This window comes from Pipistrellus kuhlii, unplaced genomic scaffold (assembly GCF_014108245.1).
Source record: "Pipistrellus kuhlii isolate mPipKuh1 unplaced genomic scaffold, mPipKuh1.p scaffold_m20_p_16, whole genome shotgun sequence".
In the NCBI taxonomy this organism is placed as follows: domain Eukaryota; kingdom Metazoa; phylum Chordata; class Mammalia; order Chiroptera; family Vespertilionidae; genus Pipistrellus; species Pipistrellus kuhlii.
The window spans coordinates 21,951,987-21,974,348 of NW_023425471.1; the positions used below are offsets into that span (position 1 = coordinate 21,951,987).

Sequence of the window (22,362 nt, forward strand, 5' to 3'; positions counted from 1 at the left end):
TTTGGTTTGGTCACAATTCTAGGTTTCCACAATGTATTATTAGCAGTAGGACTTTTGTTGTGTCAGAATATCACTAATCTTACTTCTGAGATATTCTTAATACCATGATAAAGAAAATAACAAATTATCAAGGTACTTTTTCTGTAAGACCAATTATTAAATGTAGATACTTAAAAAAATAATGCTACTTTAATTTTCAACTTAAGAATCATAATTCTCATTTTCCTATTCTCTTTCTAGGATGTGTGCTGTATTTGGTGGAATATATTGTCTTCGCCATTCAGTTCAGTGCCTTGTTGTGGACAAAGAATCCAGAAAGTAAGGATGATATAAGTTACCTTCATATATTTACACCCTAAGCACAGGTGAAAAATGCTAAAGTCAATTTTTAAAAAATGATTCTTCAAAGATCCTCCTTGGTGTTAATAACATATCAACCTTGATTAAAAGTAATTTGTGTTTAGATCCTCCAGAACAAGTAAAGTGAGTTCAGAATATAGAAACTAAATTAATTTCCTTGCAATATGACTATAGCTCCTGATCATCCAACCTTGGAAGACAAATCATTTCAGCTGCCGGGGGTGGGTGATGAGTGATTTTAGTTTTCCTTGTGGCCTTACCTCCTCTAATTGATTTTCATCAGATGACAACAAAGCCCTCTGTTATTGCATTTTTAAAAATGAAGCTCACCTAAAGACTCATCAGATTAATCTCTGATGATAATGCATGTCACTCTAAAAGAAAAAAAACTTTAATGAGTTTTTAGGTAGATTGTTGTCATAAACTATGCTGCCCTGTTATCTGAGGATAAAATCTTTTACAACCACATCAGGCCTGCAGGCTGGTTTAGGATTGAAATAAGAATATACCTGCTTTTTAAATTTTTTTTATAAAGTGGAGGATCATTTATCTGTGCATTTTTACATTTAAATAACATTTTTTCTGGGATTTATTATTTAGATACTAAGATATACTCTTGTCTGAATTACACTAAGTAAATAGTCTTCGATTGTTATCTCTTACCTTAAAACTTACATGAGTCAATTGGATCAAATTTAGGATCTGTTTAAATTTTCCTTTTTGTTATTTGTTCTTAAGAATCTACTGACATGTATCTTTTATATAACTTTTTATGGGTATATAAAGAAATTGTTCTTCATTACCATTTAGGATGCCTTTTATTTTTTTCTCTTGCCTGATTGATCTGGCTAGGACATCCAGTGCTGTGTTGAATAACAATGGTGAGAATGGACATCCCTGTCTTATTTCTGATCTTAGAGGAAAAGTTTTCAGTTTTTCACTATTGAGTATGGTATTAGCTGAGGATTTGTCATATATTGCCTTTATTATGTTGAGGTACTTTCCTTCTGTACCCATTTTATTGAGTGTTTTAATCATACTAGTAAATGGATGTTGTATCTTATCAAATTATTCTTCTGCATCTATTGATATGGTCCTATGATTTTTATGCTTTGTTTTGTTAATGTGGTGTATTACATTGATCGATTTGCATATACAGTTTTTGTGCTCTGCAGTGAACCCTACTTGATCATCATATATTATTTTTCAAAGTGTTGTATTAAATTTAATAATATTTTGTTTAGGGTTTTTGCATCTGTATCCATCAAAGATACTGGTCTGCAGTGTGTGTGTGTGTGTGTGTGTGTGTGTGTGTGTGTGTGTGTGTATGTGTTATCCTTGCTGGGTTTTGGTATCAGGATTATGCTGGTCTCATAAAATGTTAGGAAGCACTGCCTCTTCTTCAGTATTTTGGAAGAGTTTGAATGAAGAATAGGTATCAAATCTGTTTGGTAGAATTCACTAGTGAAGTCCCCTGGTCCTTAAATTTTATTTTAAATTTTATTTTGGGAGAGGTATTTGATGATTGTTTTAATTTCTTCACTATTGATCGGTCTATTTAGGCTTTTCAGGTCTTCATGATTCAGTCTAAGAGGGTTATATATTTCTAGTAACTCATCCATTTCTTCTAGGTTATTGAATTTTATTGCATACAGTCCTTCATAGTATTCTTTTATGATCCATTGTATTTTGGTGATGTCTACAGTAACTTCTCTCTAATTTCTGGTTTTGTTTATTAGGTGTCTTTTCTCATTTTTCCTTAGTGAGTCTTGCCATGCTTTGTAAATTGTATTAATCTTTTCAAAGAATATATTTATTGCCATTTAATTGTTCATATTTTTATCTTTAGTTTTTTTCTTCTTTTTAAAGAAGACCCTTTAACATTGATGGTGATTAACTCCTTTACCTTTTTCTGTCTGCTAAGCTCTTTAAATATCATTCACTTCTAAATGATAGCTCTACTAGGTAGAGTAATCTTGGCTATAGGTCCTTGCTTTTCCTCACTTTGAATATTTCTTGTAAATCCCTCTTGGCCTTCAAACTTTCTTTTTAGAAATAAACTGATATTCTTATGGGACCTCCCTTGTATATAACTAACTGCTTTTCTCTTGCTACTTTTAAGACTGTCTATTTGTCTTTAACCTTTGGTGTTTTAATTATGATGTGTGGGCATCTTTGGGTTTCCTCATGTTTAGGACTCTCTGTGCTTCCTATACTTGTATATCTTTTTCCTTCACCAGGTTAGGGAAGTTTACTATCATCATTTTTTCAAGTAAATTTTAAATTTCTTGGTCTTTCTCTTCTTCTTCAGGCACCACCATTATGCAAATGTTTTGGTATGCTTGTAGTTGTTCCAAAGGCTCCTTACACTATTTTCATTTTGGGGGAGTATTTCCTCTTTTTTGCAGTTCTGATTGGGTGTTTTGTTTTTTTCTTCCATACATTCCAAATAGCTGATTTGATTCTCTGCTTCATCTACTCTCCCTGTCAATTATTCTTCATTTCATCTAGTATATCCTTCATTTCTGACTAGTCCTTTTTTTTAATTCTATTGAGGTTTTACATTCATTGAGCGTCCTTATAACCAGTGTTTTGAATTCTTAGTAGATTGCTTGTCTCCATTATTTTTAGTGCTTTTTCTGGAGTTTTCTTTTTTTCTTTTCTTTCATTTGTGATGTGATTCCTCATTTTGTCAGCCTCCTGTATTTTGTTTCTATGTATTAGGTAGAGCTGCTACATCTTCCAGGCTTGGTATATTGAGCTAAGGTAGTTGATGTGCTGTAGTGTCCAATGGCATAGCCTCCCTAATCACCTAAGCTGGGCACTCAAAGTTCACCCCCCAGGTGGGCTTACACTTTCCTCTTACTGAGCCTTGATTGCTGTTGGAACATCAAAGGAAGGGATTTAACCAAAGCTGATCAGCTTCAAGGACTGACTGAGACCACCAAACTCCTATCATTGTGGAGGATTAGCTTTGCAGGGACCCACCCCATAGAGCAGGACTGATTTAGCAGGGTTCTGGTACCTGCTGAGTCCACCCCTTGAGTGTGTCACTTGTGGAGGTAGTTGGATGCTGCTTTCATGTGGTCTGAAGCTGCCCACAGGGTGTACTGTCTCTAGAGACTCATAGAAGGTGCACACCAAGGTCAACCACTGCCTGTGTTCTGCCAAAGGCTTCCCAGCATGAGCTACAAAGTAATCTGTAGATGGCTGCTACTTGTGCTGGGCTTGAAGTTGCCCAGGAGTGGCCACTTAGCAAGAGGCATGGATTGTGCTGAAGCCAAATGCTGCTTGTTTGAGAGATTTTAGTAAAATATGAAACATGAGCCATGATAGGTCATTTCTATGAAAAAGCCACTAGAGATACCTTGGATAGGCCTAAATATCGGTTGGAGCAGGTCTCAGGGATTACCAGGACAGGGCAAAAGTGTGAGCCAGGATGATGGAGTCTCAAATATGGCTCCTGCCTGTGGGCTCTGTGGTGGAAAGACTCATCAAAGGAATAGGGGCCTATGCTAGTACTTTTGTCTAGGCAAAAGCTGCCCCTCCAGCCCTTGCTTTGATACCAGGCAATTCAGTTCCTCCCCATATGTCTCTTATGCCTTTTAAGCTGCTGTCCTAGTGCTGCAGCTCTGAGGGAGTGAGTCCAGAGTAAGCCACTTAATAGATATTGCCTAAGACTTCAGCAGCCTCCATCTCACTCAGCCTCAATCACTGCTGCATTTTTGTTGTTGTTTTAATAAATTTTTAAATTAAAAAATATATATTCTTATATTAGGTATAGTAATAATTAATGTCGTTTTTTAATAATTTTTTAAATCGAATTTATTTAAACAATACAACAAAATTTAATCAACAATATAGTTGCCGTTGTTTTCTATTACTTGTGCCCAACGCTCAGGAAGCATTTTAATCCCTCTGTTGTAAAATTCTTGTGATTTTGATGCAAAAAATTCGGTCAATGCATTTTTGAGGCATTCTTCATTATTAAATTTTTTTCCAAGAAGAAAGTTTTGCAAAGAACGAAACAAATGGTAATCGGAAGGGGCAATATCAGGAGAATATGCAGGTTGAGGGAGAACTTCCCATTCCAACTGGAGCAGTTTTTCAGCAGTGATTCTTGCAGTATGCGGTTGTACATTATCATGGTGAAGAATTACTCCCTTCCGATTAATCAGCACGGGTTCTTTTTCTCTTAAAGCTTGGGCTAACCTTTCCAATTGGGCATTATACACTGCACTTGTAATGGTTTGGTTAGATGGTAAAAGTTCATAATGAAGAATTCCTTTAAAATTCCACCAAACACAGAGCATCACTTTTTTCGCATGCAAGTCAGGTTTTGGCGTGGGCTGTGGAGCCTCATTTTTGTCCAACCATTGAGGCCGCCTTTTCAAATTAACATACAGCATCCATTTTTCATGTCTGGTAACAATTTGCTCTAAAAACGGCAAACGGTTTTGACGAGAGAGGAGCGAACTGCAAATTGTGACTCTTTGATTACGGTTGTTGTCGGTCAACTCATGAGGAACCCATTTTCCAAACTTTTGGACTTTGCCAAGTGCACGCAATTGATTGGAAATTGTTTTTTGTGAACAATTTAAAGTTGTCGCAAGCTCTTGTTGGGTAATTTGAGGATTTTGCACCAAAAGAGCTTGAAGAGCTTCTTGATCAAAATTGGACACACGGCCTCGACCACTCTTGTCATCTAACGAAAAATTTCCCTTGGTAAATTTCTCAAACCAACGCTGGCATTTTCTGGCGCTAACTGCATCTTGACCAAAAGCACTACAGATGTTTTTTGCAGCCTCACTTGCTTTTCTTCCTAATTGGAACTCGTAAAGCATGCAGTGCCGAATATGCTCTTCATCCGCCATCTTCTTAGCCCTAGTTTTGCAACAAAAACCAAACCAAACACAAACTTTTTCAAGCAAAATTTGTTAATTGCACTTCACACGTTCTGTAGATACCACGTGTTTGAAGGTTCTGTCAATACAAGTCAACGCCAAGCAAGATTTTAAACGACTGTTTAAAAACGACATTAATTATTACTAGACCCGATAGATTTCAGAGAAGAAGGGAGAGATAGAAACATCAATGATAAGTGAAAGTCATTGCTCGGCTGCCTCTTGCACACCCCCTATTGGGGTTCAAGCTTGCAACCCTGGCATGTGCCTTGACTGGAATCGAATTTGGGACCCTTCAGTCCACAAGCTGACGCTCTATCCACTGAGCCAAACCAGCTAGGGCTTTATAGTCAGAAGTTATGGGCACTTCTCTTCTTGGCACTGGAGCCCTGGGTTATGAGGCTAGGACCCTGCTCCTCAGGGGGAACCTCTGCAGCCCAGATATCCCTACTGATTTTTATTTGCCACATGTGGGTATGGGACTAGCCTGTTACCTATCTCTGCCCCTTCTACTAGTCTTGGTATGCTGCCTTCTTTAATTTCCTAGTTTTATCACTTCCATTCAGCCAAATTTCAGATGGTACTTAATGGTGGTTGTTTTGTCATTTATTTGTAATTTTGATGTGGTTGTGGAAGGAGGCAAGTTCCATATTTACCTATAGTGCACTCTTATTTCTTAAGATAGGACTATAATGATATAAATCTCCCTCTTATTACTGCTTTTGCTCCCCAAAATTTTGTTATGTCACGTTCTCATTCTTATTGGTCTCTATATATGTTTTGATTTCATGTTTTCTATTTTGACCCTATTTCTATTTCTATTTCTATTTCTATTTCTATTTCTATTTCTATTCTTTAAGGTCAGCTAGAAGGCAACAAGATAGCTGGAAAAAGAACATGTAGTTGTAAAGTAGTACACAATTATTTTAAAAAATATTAAATTTAGCCCTAACCAGTTTGGCTCAGTGGATAGAGCATCAGCCTGTGGACTCAGGGGTTCCAGGTTCGATTCTGGTCAAGGGCATGTACCTTGGTTGCAGGCACATCCCCAGTGAGGGGTGTGTAGAAGGCAGCCGATTGATGTTTCTCTCTCATCGATGTTTCTAACTCTCTATCCCTCTCCCTTCCTCTCTGTAAAAACAAAACAAAAAAAAAAAATCAATAAAATAATATTAAATATATATATATATATATATATATATATATATATATATATATATATATAAAATTTAGTCATTTTTCTAGTATCCATTTACTCTATATATATTTGTGGGGTTTTGTTTTTGTTTTTTTTACTTTTTGCACTTGATTTCTAATTTCAAAGCATTGTAGTCAGAGAATACACTTGGTGTGATTTTAATTTTCATAAATTTGTTGAGGCTTGTTTTGTGGTCTAACATATGATCTATGCTTAAGAATGTTCCATGTGCACTGAAGAAAAGTGTATAATCTGATGTTCCGGATGAAAGGCTCTGTAAATGTCAATTATGTCCATTTGATCTAATGTGTCATTTAAGGCCAATATTTCACAAATCTTTACATAGAAAACTCTAAAGACCCCACTAAAAAGCTATTAGAAACAATGAACAAAAACAATGAATAAATGATGAAATTTCAGAAAAAGAAATAAATAACAATTGCTTTTGCAATCCAAACAAAGGATATGATGGACTTATATACTGAAAACTATAAAGGATTATTAAGAGACTTAAAAAAAACACAATGAAATGGAAACATAGTCCATGTTTATGGATTGAAAGAATCAACATATTTAAACTGTCTATATTGCCTAAAACAATATATATACTTAACGCAATCCACATCAAAATTCCAATGACATTTTTAATGACATAATACAAAATATTATTAAATTTATATGGATCCACAAAAGACCCAAAATAGCCAAAAACAATCCTGAATAAACAGAACGAAGGCAGAGAGATCACACTCTCTGACTTCAAGTTATACAACTAAGTGACAATAATCTAAACAGCATGGTATTGGAAGAAAAACAGACACACAGAACAATGGAACAAAAATGAGAGCCCAAAATAAACCCACTTGTATATGGGCAAGTAATGTTCTACAAAAGTGCCAAACCATATAATGGGGAAACGAAAGCATCTTCAATAAAAGTGCTGGGAAAATTGGAAAGGCATATGCAAAAGAATGATATTAGACTGTTGTCTGTTCCCATATACAAAAATTAAGTCAAAATGGATCAAACACCTAAATATAAGATCTGAAACATAAGTTATTGTATATAGAAGAAAACATAGGTACTTAACTTATGGACCTTGATCTTAAAGAATATTTTATCAATATGACTTAGCAAGGGAAATAAAGGCAAAAATAAGTGAATGGACTATATCAATCTAAAAATCTGCACAGCAAAAGAAAGAGACAAAACAAAAAGGCAACTGGTCAAATGGGAGAAGATATTTGCAAACAATCGTTTTGTCAAAGGGTTAATATCTATATCTATATATATAAAAGGCTAAGTGACCATTGCATCCAAAACAACCAAATGGATGACCAAACAGGCTGTTTGGGGCGACCAGGCTGGCAGGGAGGTTACTGAGGGGTAACCAAACAACTGAGCAGCAGGCTGTGTGGGGCGACCAGCCTTGAAGGGAGGGGGGCATGCTTTGGGGGCCAGTATACCTGCAGGAGGGGCAGTTAGGTGAGATCAGGCAGTCAGTCAGGTGAACAGTAAGGAGCCTGTGGTCCTAGATTGTGAGAGGGATGTCCCTAAATGGCAGTTGGACATCCCCTGGGGGGTCCCGGATTGGAGAGGGTGCAGGCTGGGCTGAGGGTACCCCCTTCCTCCCGTGCACGAATTTCATGCACTGGGCCTCTAGTCCAAAATATAAAAAGACCTCATACAACTCAACACCAAATAAACGATCTGCTTCAAAATGGGCAGAGTACCTGAACAGAAACCTGTCCCAAGAAGGCATTCAAATGACCAACAGATATATGAACAGATGTTCAGCTTCACTAGCTATTGGAAAAATGCATATCAAAACTACAATGAGATACTGCCTCACATGTGTTAGAATGGTGACAGAAGAAGATTTGACTTGATGTTACACACAGTACAATATAATATGAAGTCATTTATGATAGAATTGTACAGTTGAAACCTTATCATCTTAGTAACCAATATTACACCAACAAAACTTTGTGTGTGTGTGTTTTGTTTTTGTTTTTTGTTTAGCAAAGGTGCAAATTTTATTGAAAAAGTACAGATTCCCACGTGGGGAGAGGGAAAGAAACTCACAGCACAGGCTCCCACATGGGGAGGGGGAACGAGTCCCTGACTCCAATAAATCTTACAAACAAAGAAAAAAAATAATTGTTCATCCAGAAAATACCTTAATATCTTGAACAAACATGTTCAGTTTTAAACTTTTTTTTCATGTTACAATAATTGTCTGTAGTCTAAACAGCATAAAATGTTTATCTTTGTGTAGACTAGCTAGAGTGCAATAACTAGTATTTTAAGATATAGTGTAGAAAAAGTCAACTCTAGAACATGTAAATTTTAGATAGTGAATTTGCTTTAGAGAAATAATTATCCAGTTTAACGTAAAATAGACACATGATCTAAAGTGTTTTAAAATACTTTTAGCACTTTAACAGAAAGGTACTACATAAATTAAACATGAAAAAATATGTCCCTTAAGACCGAGGATATTTATATATTGGCTCATGAAGAGCTCTGTGGAGATTTCATGAAGGAATAGTTGTCTTTATAGCTTTTAGAGGTCATTTTTCCTTATGTTTTCATTTTGTAGCATGAGTATGTGCCCAACGATTGAAAGCTAGATAATGAATTGCTTGTTTTGTGTTTATTTACTTAGATCCTTGTACCTTTTTTTGGGCACCATTCCAGTCCCACATGTTACTCTTAGTGACATGAATTTGAATGAACCTTGTTTGTCTTTAAAAAAAAATGGATACATTAGTACAGTAATAGAATTTGTTGAACAAAGACTACATTTACCTCAATTTTTACTTTGTTTTTATTATAAGCTGTGAACATTGTAACTCTACTTTGTGCTCTTCTACAGATTTCAGTTGCAACAGACAGATTAGAGCTGAGGGTTTAAAAACCAAAGTTGGGTAGTTTTCAAATTTTAATGTGCTTCAGGATCACCAGATAAACTTGTAAAAAAAACACCACCGTGGATTTTTGAACCTCACCCTTGGGGAGTGAAATTTAATAATGTGCTTAGAGTACATCAAGGCATTTGCAGTTTTAAGGTACAGGCCAAGTTAATCTAATATAGGTGATCTTTAGATGACACTGAGAAACACTGATATGTAAAGTAGAGTTTGGGATCAAGCCTATGGTACTGTGTTTCATGATGGATTTTAGTCTCTGGGTCTTAATTCATTCTAAGCCTACTTCAAGGTGAATCTTCCAGATCTACTGGCATTAAGTCTGAATTTTAAATAGCAGACAGACTGCTAGTGATTTAACATTTCTTTTATAACTTCATAGAAAGACCTCGAACATAACAACTGTTTAGCAGCTCTTAAGGCATGTATGGTCAGGTAGCCCTTGAATGAGAGAAGACCTGAAAAGGTATTACTGTCATGAATGACATTGGACAAGTTACTCTGGACCAGTATTTTATCTGTAAGATGAGTTAGGTGGAATCCCCAAGTCTCCTCCCAGATATGACATGCTTTCATTGAGTTAACTGAAAGTACCTAAAGTACTTAGTTTTTCCTCAACGTTTAGAAATAAATTATCTTAAAGTGTTTTATATGCCCAAATATAGGCCTTACTTACATATTGGGTAATATTCAGTTCCAATGAGAAAATTTTAAAAAGTTAACAATTTGTGTTTACTTTTATGGGTATAAATGAAATAACAAAATGTCTACTTATGCTATTTATTAAATCATTTTATTAGGACTTCAGTTTTCTAATGAATATATTTCTTATTCATATTGGTTAAGATACAGATATTTTGGATTCTAGATATTATTTTCTTATTGGAAATTTTATATTCCAAGCTATGACATTTATTTCTTTAATAGTAGATCAGTTTTAAAAATTTTACCTTCATTAATAATGTTCATGATATCTACAATATTCTCACTATACTGAATTGTTTAAGTAATCTTCATAAGTTTTATTTGAGAGACAATCAATACTTGAAAAATGTGAATTCATACCATCACTAATAATTACCAAAATTATCTAAAGTTAACATTGATTGAAGTTAACTCAGGCTAGTGTATCTTTCCCAAACACTACTTTGTTATTACAAATCAAATATTTGAGAGCAATACCAGTAATAAGAGGTATTTTTTGTAAGGACTTAATGTAAATTGAGGGATAATTTATTGAGGGGAAAACCTTGAAAACATATTTGGGCATATGTAGCATATATATATATATATTTTTTTTTTTTTTAAGGAATCAGGTTGCCTCAAATGATTGCTTATTTTAGGTGTAATTAGATTATTAGTCAAAGAATCTGCAAAGATTTATATTTATCTCCTTATGGTGTTAGAATGTCTTTCTTTCCTTATTTTTCTATGTGGAGCACTTGACATTTCTCCCCTTTGGTGTAGTTAAGAACTACTCATGCCTCAGATCTAAGTTCTAAGAGCTACTCATGCCTCAGGTCTCTGCTCCAATGGATTAGATCAGTACCCTCTGTCAGCCCCTGAGTCAGGTCCCCTGGTATGATTATTTTTAAGTCAACTATATCTCCAGAACCAGAGCTGGTTCCTGTCACCCACTATACTCACCAAGTATGTGTGAAATGAATGAGTGAGTGAATGAATGGTAAAAACTGATACTGTTTTTGTGCTTCTCTTTTACCCTCCTTTAAAGAAAGCAAATGGAAACATAGCATTGGATCATAGCATTGAGTTTAATTTGGTGATTATACATCAAAGTATTGTATAAACTTTGAGAGAATAAATATGGAATATGTAACCAAATGAATACTTATTTTCAGCTAAAATTTATTTTTTATTTTTGTTTAATTTGGTTTTTCTGAGATCTACATTGACTGTGCACGCTAAGCTATACTGGCTCTGCTTTCTTAATTTTCAGAGATATCAGACATAGGTACCAGTAGTTCTTTTCTATACCCTCTCACTAAATTCTAATACTAAACCCCTCTGTTAACTATTTTTTGAAACACTGAATGTTCTTATTGAGCAGCTTTATTTTCCTTTGCAGCTGTGCTGACCATGTAAAACTACTGTAAATTAGATTTGGTCATTTAGCAATGCAGTATTTGATATTAGGGTAAGGTGTGGATAACCTTGGATCAGATATATCTGTAATCAAAAGCCTGAATCTAATTTCTTCAGCTAGTGTTCCTTGTGTATTTCAGCTGTCTCAATTACTTGATTTCCTCCTATGACTATTTCTTGGAGATATCTTTTTTTTATGTCAGGAATGACTATACCTTTTCTGTATACTTGTAAATTAGTAGTGAATAGTATATTAGACCAAGCATGATGTGATTGATTCTTAATACTATTTCTTATTGTTGGAAAGTCAGTGAATTTCTGATTTTAGCATGTCTCATTTGCAAAATGATAGTGATAATATTATAAATATTTAACCTTCACCAACCCCTATGCTAGTTGTTTTAGCGATAAAGAGATGAATAAATCATGGGCCTTACTCTTGTGTACAAAAAAGATCACAGTAAAGAGTGCAAGCTCTAAAATCAGATAGACATTGATGAGTATCCTGGCTTCTGTACTTACTATCTGAGTGAACTTTAACAAGTTGTTTAATCTCTCTCTGCTATAGTTTCTTAATCTGTAAAATTAGACATGACAGTACCAAACTCACTGACTTATTTTTAATTTTAAATGAACAGATAAAGCTAGCAGAAAGCTTTATTCAACATAGTAAGAACTTAATATATATTAGCTAGTAGCAATTATTAATGTAATTGGATACTGAAGATATTCATATGTTATACTAAGGAGTTTGGACTGTAATCAGTGGTAGTTTTAAGTGGATAATTGACAAAATTAGATTTTCTATTTTTACTAGTATGTTAGTAATTCTGGCAGTGATTTGAAAGAAACACTGATAGGAAGAGGTTCTTTACCTCTTAAATGAGAGATTCTGTATATTTATTTTCTGCCTCTGTACTGTTCACATAAATGGAATACTTCTATAATTATCAACCCACCCATTTAGCCATCCATGCAACAATTATTCGTTATTTTATGTGTGCCAGGCACTGGGGCCACAGCAGAGAACAAGACAGTCATGATCTTTCTTCTCATGGACTTTAGAGTCTATCAGAGGTTATTAAAGAACAAACTAATTATGGAGATAACTAGAGGCCCTGTGCAAGAAATTTGTGCATGCGGGTGGGTGTTCCTCAGCCTAACTTTCACCCTCTCCAATCCAGAACTGCTGGCTCCCAACCATTCGCTTGCCTGCCTGCCTGATTGCCCTTAACTGCTTCTGCCTATCGGCCTGATCACCCCCTACCAACTCTCCTGCCAGCCTGATAGCCCCCAGCTGCCCTCCCTTGCAGGCCTGGTCCCTCACACTGCCCTCCCCTGCTGGCCTGATCGCCCACAGCTACTCTCCCCTGCTAGCCATCTTGTGGTGGCCATCTTGTGTCCACATGGGGACAGTCATCTTATGTGTTGGAGTGGTAATCAATTTGCATATTACTCTTTTATTAGATAGGATTACACAATGAGATATTTTCAATATGCAGATCTGACTCTGCTCCTCCCTGTGTAAGAAGTTTCAGTGTCTTTATACCACTTCAAAATAAAAGTTTAAGACCATTTTACATGACACATGAAGCTTAGGGAACTGGTCTTTGCCTGCCTCTCTAAGCTCATCTCGCCCTCCAGCATCTGCTTCCATTTTATTGTCAATCAATATTGAAATGCTTGTGGTTTCCTGTACTTCTCTTTCGTGCCTCTGTACCCCTGAACATACTGCCTTTATACCTTCAGTGTTCTTATTTGCTTGCTTAACTGTTTTTCATACTTCAAAATTAGTAACCCTCAGTTGAGTACTCCCCTGCATCCTCATCTCTTATCACTGGACTTGGACATTGCATGTGTCTGAATTTTCATTATATTTGGAGTTCCTTTAGGACAAGATATTTTTATTCTCACCTCTTAGAACAGTGGTTGGCACATGGTTGTTTTGCCATACATTTATATGAAGCAGATGAGCTACCAACTTGCTAGTAGTCCATTGTCTTACTAGACTAAATAAGAGTTTAAGGCAGTCTCAGTGGAAATGGAGAGAAAGGGTGAGTTTCGAGAAATCTTTATAAGCTAGAATGAAAATTGAATAGCAGATTAGATGTAGAAACAGAGATTCTGAACTAGGGAAACTGTTAAGTGCTGGTCAGGTCATTATCTAAGATAAGAGGGTAAGCAGATGAGGGGCCATGATGAATTCAGTGTGGGGCATGCTAGGTTTTGAAAGGCATTTGGAATCTCTCCAGAAAGAAATGGATAATAAATGTTTTAAAATATGGATACAGCCGAAACCGGTTTGGCTCAGTGGATAGAGTGTCGGCCTGCGGACTGAAGGGTCCCAGGTTCAATTCTGGTCAAGGGCATGTACCTTGGTTGCGGGCACATCCCCAGTGGGGGGTGTGCAAGAGGCAGTTGATTGGTGATTCTCTCTCATCGATGTTTCTGACTCTCTATCCCTCTCTCTTCCTCTCTGTAAAAAATCAATAAAATATACAGTGGTGCCTCACACAACGAACTTAATTCGTTTCAGGAGCAAGTTTGTTATGCGAAAAGTTCGTTATGTGAAACGTGTTTTCCCATAACAATACATGTTAAAAAAAATAATTCGTTCTGTAGCATAAAATATGCTAAGATGACATAAAAAAAGATAAATTTTTTGTTATTATTTTTATTTAGATACATCTAAAAACATAATTTTTTTAAAAAAAAAACACACATTTTTTTAATTTTAAGACAGACTAAGTAGAGTCTACCGAATCTTGCACATCTTCATCCATTTTCTGCTTTTTGGCCGATGGTTTCATGAAAAACCTGTCCAAAGTCGTTTGTTTTTCTCTTTTCTCCAACATCTGCCAGAAATAACGGACAAGAGTATCGGAGTAAAGATCGTTGATCCTGTTTGCTTCAGCTGAATCCGGATAGTGGGCATTGGTAAACTCCTGAACTGCTTTCCATTTGACCAGGATGTTCTTGATGTCAGCAGTTGGGATTGGTTGATTGTTTGATTGTTGCTCCTCGTTATCAGATGACGCTTCCCTTTGAACATTGTCCTGTTGCTGGACCAGAAGTGCTTGGAGCTCTTCAGTTGTAAGCTCTTCTTCGTGTTCCTCAATAAGCTCCTCTACATCCTCTTCCTCTACCTCTAATTCCAACCTTTGGGCCACTGTGATGATGTCCTTCACCACTTCTGTGTCATCAACTATTGCTTCTTCCTGGGTCCACGAAGGCACAAGCATCTTCCAAGCAGAAATGAGGGTCCTTTGTGACACTTCTTCCCAGGCCTTCTGTATAAGTCATATTGCCATAAGGACATCAAATTTCTCCTTCCAAAACTTTCGGACAGTCATATTGTTTCCACCAAACTCGCATTCTTCAAACACCTTATTAAAGAGGGCTCTAGTGTAGAGTTTTTTAAAGTTCGCAATAACTTGCTGATCCATTGGCTGAAGAATGGATGTGGTGTTTGGTGGCAAATACTGCACCTTGATAAAAGGATAATTTTCCTGCAATATTTCCTCTAGGTCTTTTGGGTGAGAAGGGGCATTGTCAAGTATCAGAAGGGCTTTGAGCGGCAGTTCTTTTTCCAGCAAGAATTTCTTCACGGCAGGAGCAAAGATTTCCAGAATCCATTCGTTGAAGATAACTTGGGTCACCCAGGCTTTTTGATTGGACTTCCAATGGACGGGCAGTTTGGACTTAATAACGTTATTTTTCTTGAAAATTCTTGGATTTTCAGAGTGATAAACCAATAGAGGTTTGATCTTGAGGTCTCCGCTGGCATTAGACGAAAACAGAAGGGTAAGTCTGTCCTTCATGGCTTTGTGTCCTGGCAATTTCTTCTCCTCTTTTGTAATGAAGGTTCTGCTCGGCATTCTTTTCCAGAAAAGACCCGTTTCATCGGCATTGAACACTTGTTGTGGGCAGTATCCTTCATCCTTAATACATTTTTGAAAGTTAATAGAGAACTTTTCTGCTTCTTTCTTGTCAGCACTGCCAGCCTCACCATGCATAGTAAAGCTGTGGATTCCACACCTTTTCTTAAATCTAAAAAACCACCCCCTGCTGGCTTTGAATTCTTCTTCATTATCTTGATTGCTGCTACTTCCAGGGACGTTTTTCTTTAGATCGTCATAAATTCTCTTGGCTTTGTGACAGATAATATCTTGGGTTGTTACGTCACCTTTCCCCTGCCTGTCCTTAATCCAAATCGCTAATAGCCTCTCCATTTCCTCGTGGATTGAAGACCTATGTTTTTCATGAAATAGTTTTGATACTCCTTTGGCTACTTTGGCTGATTTGATTGCATCCTTATTTGTCAAAATGGTGAAAATGGTGGTCTTGCTGAGGCCAAACTCTTTGACGAGGTCATACTGTTTTACCCCACATTCACTCCTTCTAATTATTTCCTGTTTCATTTCAACAGAAATCACCTTCCTGCTTTTTTTAGAAGCCATGATATAAAAAAAATATTGAGTTTAACTTAAAAGGACGACTGCCGTGATACGTGTGTGATTTAATTCGTAATGAAGAACGATTGCCGCCATACGTGCTTAAGTTAAGCGCAGTGACTAACGACTGCTTGCAGTGCCTGCGCGGAAGGATGCAATACTCGGCAGCGATCGTAGAAGCTCGGGCGAAGCAGTCGTGGAAGCTCGGGCAAAGCGGTCGTGGAAGCTCGGGCGACTTCGTTGTGTGAAACAAAGTTCGTTGTATGAATCATGAAATGAAGTTCGTTGTGTGCAGCGTTCGCTGTGCGAGGCGTTCTTTATGCGAGGCACCACTGTATATATTTTTAAAAATATGGATACAGAGCTTTGGATTGGTCACAATAGGTTAATGGCGTTTGAAACTATTGGGATGAATTTTTACCCCAAAGAAATGAATAAGTGTTTTTGGAATGGTGTCATTGAAGAGGTGGCATGTGAACTAATGTGTTTGAGAAATTGTGGAAGGACATAGTGAGTAGGGAGAATTATTTTGTTTACTTCAGTGATTGAAAATCTTCTGATTTCCTTACTGTTTTTAAAAAATTATTTCGTATGTGATTTCTGCACTCCTTACCATACAATTAGTTGGGATATTAATTCTGAAGATCATAGTGATGCCTGTTTTAATGTTATTTTTTTCTCCTCTGGGCCTAATTCCAGATAAAGAGTTTTTATCTTGCTGAGTATTTTCTTCCGTATCGTCATTTTGATATTTATACCCTTGTGTCATTTTACTAAGAATTGAGTAAGTATTGTGATTTAGAAATCTCAGCTCTAGAAATGTTTCGCCTGGCTTCAGTGATTCTTATGGTCAGCTTTGTCATTGTGTCCCTGTATCTAGAAACTCCTATTATGCTCCATCTCAATTTACTATTTATGATGCTCAGCAAGAACCTCAACTAAATCCAAAATGTTGTTAATCTTTAATGGCTTCCTCAGGTTCATGTGAAAGGAGTTGGCGGGAGGGTATTTTAATGTCTCTGGCAGCACTGTTTCATTTGGCTGTTTTCCATTACCTGAATGTCATCTAATTTGTTATATTAATCTTGTAGTACAAACTCTATGTCTGGGTCCCATGTCAATATTCCTTTCTTCATTGTTCTCCCAATTAAACCAAATATATGACAGTAAGTCAAGTGTCTGAGAGGGAAACAAATTTTATCACTTACTTAAATGTGTATTGCTTTGAATTGTTCAGGCCTAGAGCCTTAGTACTTCAAAGGAGGCTATCAGGTGAGTTGTCTTATTATCACCTACCAGACTGAGGAAGCATATGTGACCGTAACCTCAATTACTGCAGAAATCAATATGTTTCTTTCTGTAGCAATAGCTCTTGACTTTCTCCACCTAGCACAGCATATAGATACAATGCAGCAGTGGCACACTTGATAGTGATTCTTCCCTGGGATTTGGGAGCTTATCAGAATCTCCAGGGGTACTTATAATTTGAAAAAGTCCCCCAGGTGTGATTCTGATTTTCTTCCTTCTCCTCCTCCTCTGAGAATCACTGTTTCATCCAGAAGCCTCAGCATACATTGGAACATTTGTTGGTATATTGCCCTTGCATTGTTGAACTCCCTAATCCCCATGTCCTCATGCTTCCATTTTGAATGGTCCCCAGTTGTTTCCTCATATACCATAACTTCTGAAACCAATGTCTGCCTGTCACTAAAGGTATAGCTATCATTGAAGCAGTCCTACTAGAGTTTGGATTCCTACAAAGCAAAGAGTTCTCCTTAGCTTATGGCAAGGTTTAATTGTGTGGTTTATTTAAATGGGAGCTCTTTACAAAGACTTCAACTAGAATCCATGGTTTGTATTAACACCCCTCCCTGCCAATTTTTTTTATGAAAATTTTTAAATCTATGCCACAATTGAAAGAATTTTAGGGTGAACACTTCAATATCCACCATCTAGAGTCCACAATTAACATTTTAATACTAGAGGCCCGGTGCATGAAATTCGTGCATGGGAGGGGGTGTACTTCAGCTCAGCCTGCAACCTCTCCAATCTCGGACCCCTCAAGGGATGTCCTACTGCCCGTTTAGGCCTGATCCCAGTCAGATCAGTCCTAAACAGGCAGTCATACATCCCTCTCACATTCCAGGACTGCTGGCTCCCAACTGCTCACTTGCCTGCCTTCCTGATTGCCCCTAACCACTTCTGCCTGCCAGCCTGATCACCCCCTAACCATTTCTATGCCAGCCTGATTGATGCCTAATGCTCCCCTGCCAGCCTTTTTGCCCCCAACTGCCCTTTTCTGTTGGCCTGGTCACCACTAACTGCCCTCTCCTGCGGGTTTATCACCTACAACTGCCCTCCCTTGCAGGCCTGGTATCTCCTAACTGCCCTCCACTGCTGGCCATCTTGTGGTGGCCATCTTGTGTCCACATGGGGGTAGGATCTTTGACCACATGGGGGCAGCCATCTTGTGTGTTGTAGTGATGGTCAATCTGCATATTACTCTTTTATTAGATAGGATAGAGGCCTGGTGCATGAGTGGGGGCCAGCTGGTTTGCCCTGAAGGGTCTTCCAGATCAGGGTGGGGGTTCCCTAGGGGCATGCGGCAGCCTGGGCAAAGGACCTGTGGTGGTTTTCAGGCTGGCCACACCCCCCAGTGACCCAAGCAGAGGCCCTGATATCTGGGATTTATTTATCTTCTACAATTGAAACTTTGTAGCCTGGAGCAGAGCCAAGCCTTCTACTTGCTCCATGGTGGCAGCCATTTCTGTTGGAATTTATTTATCTTCTATAATTAAAGCTATGTAGCCTTAAGCAAAAGCCAAGGCAGGCCAAGTTGTGTGGAAAGTTTGGCTTCCTCCATCGCTGGGGGCAACCTTAGCCTCCTGCTCTCTCTAGCTCTGTGGTTGCCACCATTTTTGTTGGATTTATTTACCTCCTGTAATTGAAACTTTGTAGCCTGGAGCAGAGCCAAGTCTTCTCCTCTCTCTGTGATGACAGTCCTTTCTGTTGGGATTTATTTATCTTCTATAATTGAAACTTTGTAGCCTTAAGCAAAGGCCAAGGCAGGCCAGGATGTGCAGAAAGCTTAGCTTCCTCCTTTCCCAGGGAAACCCATGCCTCCCTTCTGCTCTCTCCATGGCCACAGACATCTTGGTTGGGTTAATTTGCATGCTCGCTCCTGATTGGCTGGTAGGAATGGCTTGTTGGTATAACAGAGTGACGGCTGATTTGCATATTACTCTTTTATTAGATAGGATACTTACTTAATCATATATCTACTTAAAAGTTTATCCCTCTGTCCATCATTTCACTCTTTTAAATTATTACACAGTAAAGTCCAGATATAAGTACAGTTCCCCCTAAACACTTCGGCATGCAGATCATTAACTAGAGTTTAATATTTATTTACAGTTTTTTTGTTTTTGATGGATAATTTACATGCAGTGCAAGTGCCCAAATCTAAGTGTTCATTAACTGACTTTTGACAAATAATATATCTATACTAGAGGCCCAATGCATGAAATTCATGCATCACTAGGGTCCCTAGGCCTGGCCAGTGATCAGGGCTAATTAGGTTTCCCACCTCCCCACCTCCCTGTCTTCTCCTTCCCTTGCTCCCTTAGCGCCCCATCACTGCCACTGATCGCCCACCATGTTGAGTTCCGACCCTTGATGGTCAGCTCACATCATAGTGAGCAATCAAACTCCTGGTCTCCCAGTCAAACTTCCTAGGGGGCAATTTGCATATTAGCCTTTTATTATATAGGATAGCCTATATTCCTATCAAAAAATAGATTTTTTAAAAATACATTTTATTGATATTTTACAGAGAGGAAGGGAGAGGGATAGAGAGTTAGAAACATTGATGAGAGAGAAACATATATCAGCTGCCTCCTGCACACTCCCCACTGGGTATGTGCCTGCAACCATGTCCTTGACCTAAATCGAATCTGGGACCCTTGAGTCTGCAGGCCAACACTCTATCCACTGAGCCAAACCAGTTAGGACAAGATAGAAGATTTTTAACACCCTCTTTTTTTCTGCCCAAATTATTCCCTCTTGACACTATATAATCTCTGAATTTAAGGCAAGGAAAAAACTTGTCAACGTGTCTGGATAAATAGAGATCAATGTTTAATAATGGATCAGCAGATTTATCTTCCCCATTGCCTAAAGTACCTTGTGTTTTAAATTGTGTATGAATGGCCCTAGCCAGTTTGACCCAGTGGATAGAGTGTCAGCCTGTAGATGGAACGGTCCTGGGTTTGATTCCAGTCAAGGGCACATGTCCAGGTTGTGGGCTTGATCCGCACTAGGGGGCATGCAGGAGGAGGCAACCGATCAGTAATTATCTCTCATCATTGATGTTTCTCTCTCTTTCTCCCTCTCCCTTCCTCTCTGAAATCAATAAAAATATATTAAAAATATATAAAATGGCTAAAGCCATAATTTTTTAAAAATGAGCATGAATGGTTTAAAACAGGAGCCTGAGTGTTTTACTTTTTAACTAATTATTTTACAAAATACAGTATTGAGGTATAAATACCTTATATCTATTTGGTTGAGTATTTTATAAGACAATGACATGTGAAGTGAGATACATTGGAATATATCATAAGTTGGAAAGAGAAAGGAAGTAGATGTGAGATGATGAAAATCAAAAATACTAATATAATATAGCATGTTATGTCATTAATTGATTAAAATACATATTATGTATATCTAACATCGTGAGATACCATAGTCTATCCCAACAGTGGCACAGCATTTATTTAAGAATACTGACATATCATCATATGCCTTTAGGAAATACACCTTAAATTCATCTCACTATTGGTTTTGGATGTTTGTCCTTTAATAATGCCTTTATGCCTAGTAAATACCTCTTATTTGGCTTCATTTTAGAGTGATACAGCATATTTTAGTTTATACTATATTTAGTTAAAATATGGTATAGATTTGAAATTATTTGCTTGCATTTTATTAGGACATACATGTAAGTATATTTCTAATAAAGCAATTCTGGTTTCAAAAGGAGAAGCTATGACAAAAGTAAATTGTGATATTTCCATAATAAAAAGATATAGCAAACATGCAGACATTTGCATATAGTTTCTGAAATATTGCATACTGGCTTTGTCGGTGCTGGTAAGTCCATTTCAAGGATGTTGCCCTTAGTCCATTAGTTTGGATAATGAGCCCTATAAAGTACATTTATAACTTGTGGCACTGCAAGGAGATGGATTCTAATTTTCATCCTTTTATCTAGACACATTGAAAGAAGGTCAATGGAGGGTTCTGTATGATTCATTGTCCCAACACATATCAGATGACAGAGACCTGATAATGTCCATGCATAATTGTTTTCCTTATTTGGAAATTGCACTTGAAAGAAATCTTTCTATAATCATCCTTTGAAGTAAAGTGGAAACAGATATTAAAAGAAGCTCTAGGTCTTTTGGGGGGGAGGGTCTAACATATTATCACACATGTGACCAGAGAGCTATTCTTGAACAGAAGAGAAAGCAACACATAACAGAAAAATAGAAAGTCTTTAGGTGTCTTTTACAGGCTGTGAATGATATAGCAAGGTATTTAATCAATTTTTATCTTCCCCTTTCCTTAAGTCTGTTAAGAACAAAAAGAGCCTGTTTTCTAAATTAAGGGAAAATATTCTGTGTTCCTAAACATTAGGAAAACTCATATTATATACTTTTCCTAACTTTGTCTTTCTTACTAATGCCATTCAAAATAAGTATTTGAGTTTTATCTCACACTTATTTCTTAGTTTACTAGTAAAAGACTCCAGATAGCAATAAAAATATATATTCTATATATAATGTCCATGTTTTTATTTTTTAAAAATGTGAAATTATAGGCAATTTTAAAATCTAAGAAATTGGTTTTAGATTCAAAATTGATAGTTGATTATGTTTATTTGCTCAATTATTTAATCATCAATGAGAACATTTTAGCTATGCTTGTCTTCTTTGTAGATGCAAAGCAATCATAGATCAGTTTGGTCAGAGAATAATCTCTAAGCATTTCCTTGTGGAGGACAGTTACTTTTCTGAGAACACATGCTCGCACATACAATACAGGTAAGGAACATCACCCACTGTTCAAGGGAAGGTGAAACATAGAAAAGTTTGGCTTTGTGATTACATTGAAATGAAACTCCTGTATAACCATTGTTCACGTAAAATGCAAATATATACCAAACAAAAGATAGTATTGAGTATGTTTCCATTGTTCTCTTATAAGATCTCGTTTGGGGGAACTTAGCCTAATTTTGACTCCTTTGCATCAGCTGGGGTTTGTCTGCAGGTCACATATCCTTCCTTTCATGAGCCAAGAAAAGATTAAAGCAGAACTTGACTCGGTTTGGGGAGGTGACAATTTTATCGTGA

General features: G+C 37.1%; 1 protein-coding gene across 1 annotated transcript in view; it reads left to right on the plus strand.

Annotated features, from left to right (window-relative positions):
• CHM (CHM Rab escort protein) overlaps positions 1-22,362 on the plus strand; it is a 152,440-nt gene that overhangs the window by 88,892 nt on the left and 41,186 nt on the right. The window contains 2 exon segments of the mRNA XM_045582361.1: positions 241-318; positions 21,949-22,053. Of these exon segments, the coding sequence (XP_045438317.1) occupies positions 241-318; positions 21,949-22,053 (183 nt within the window).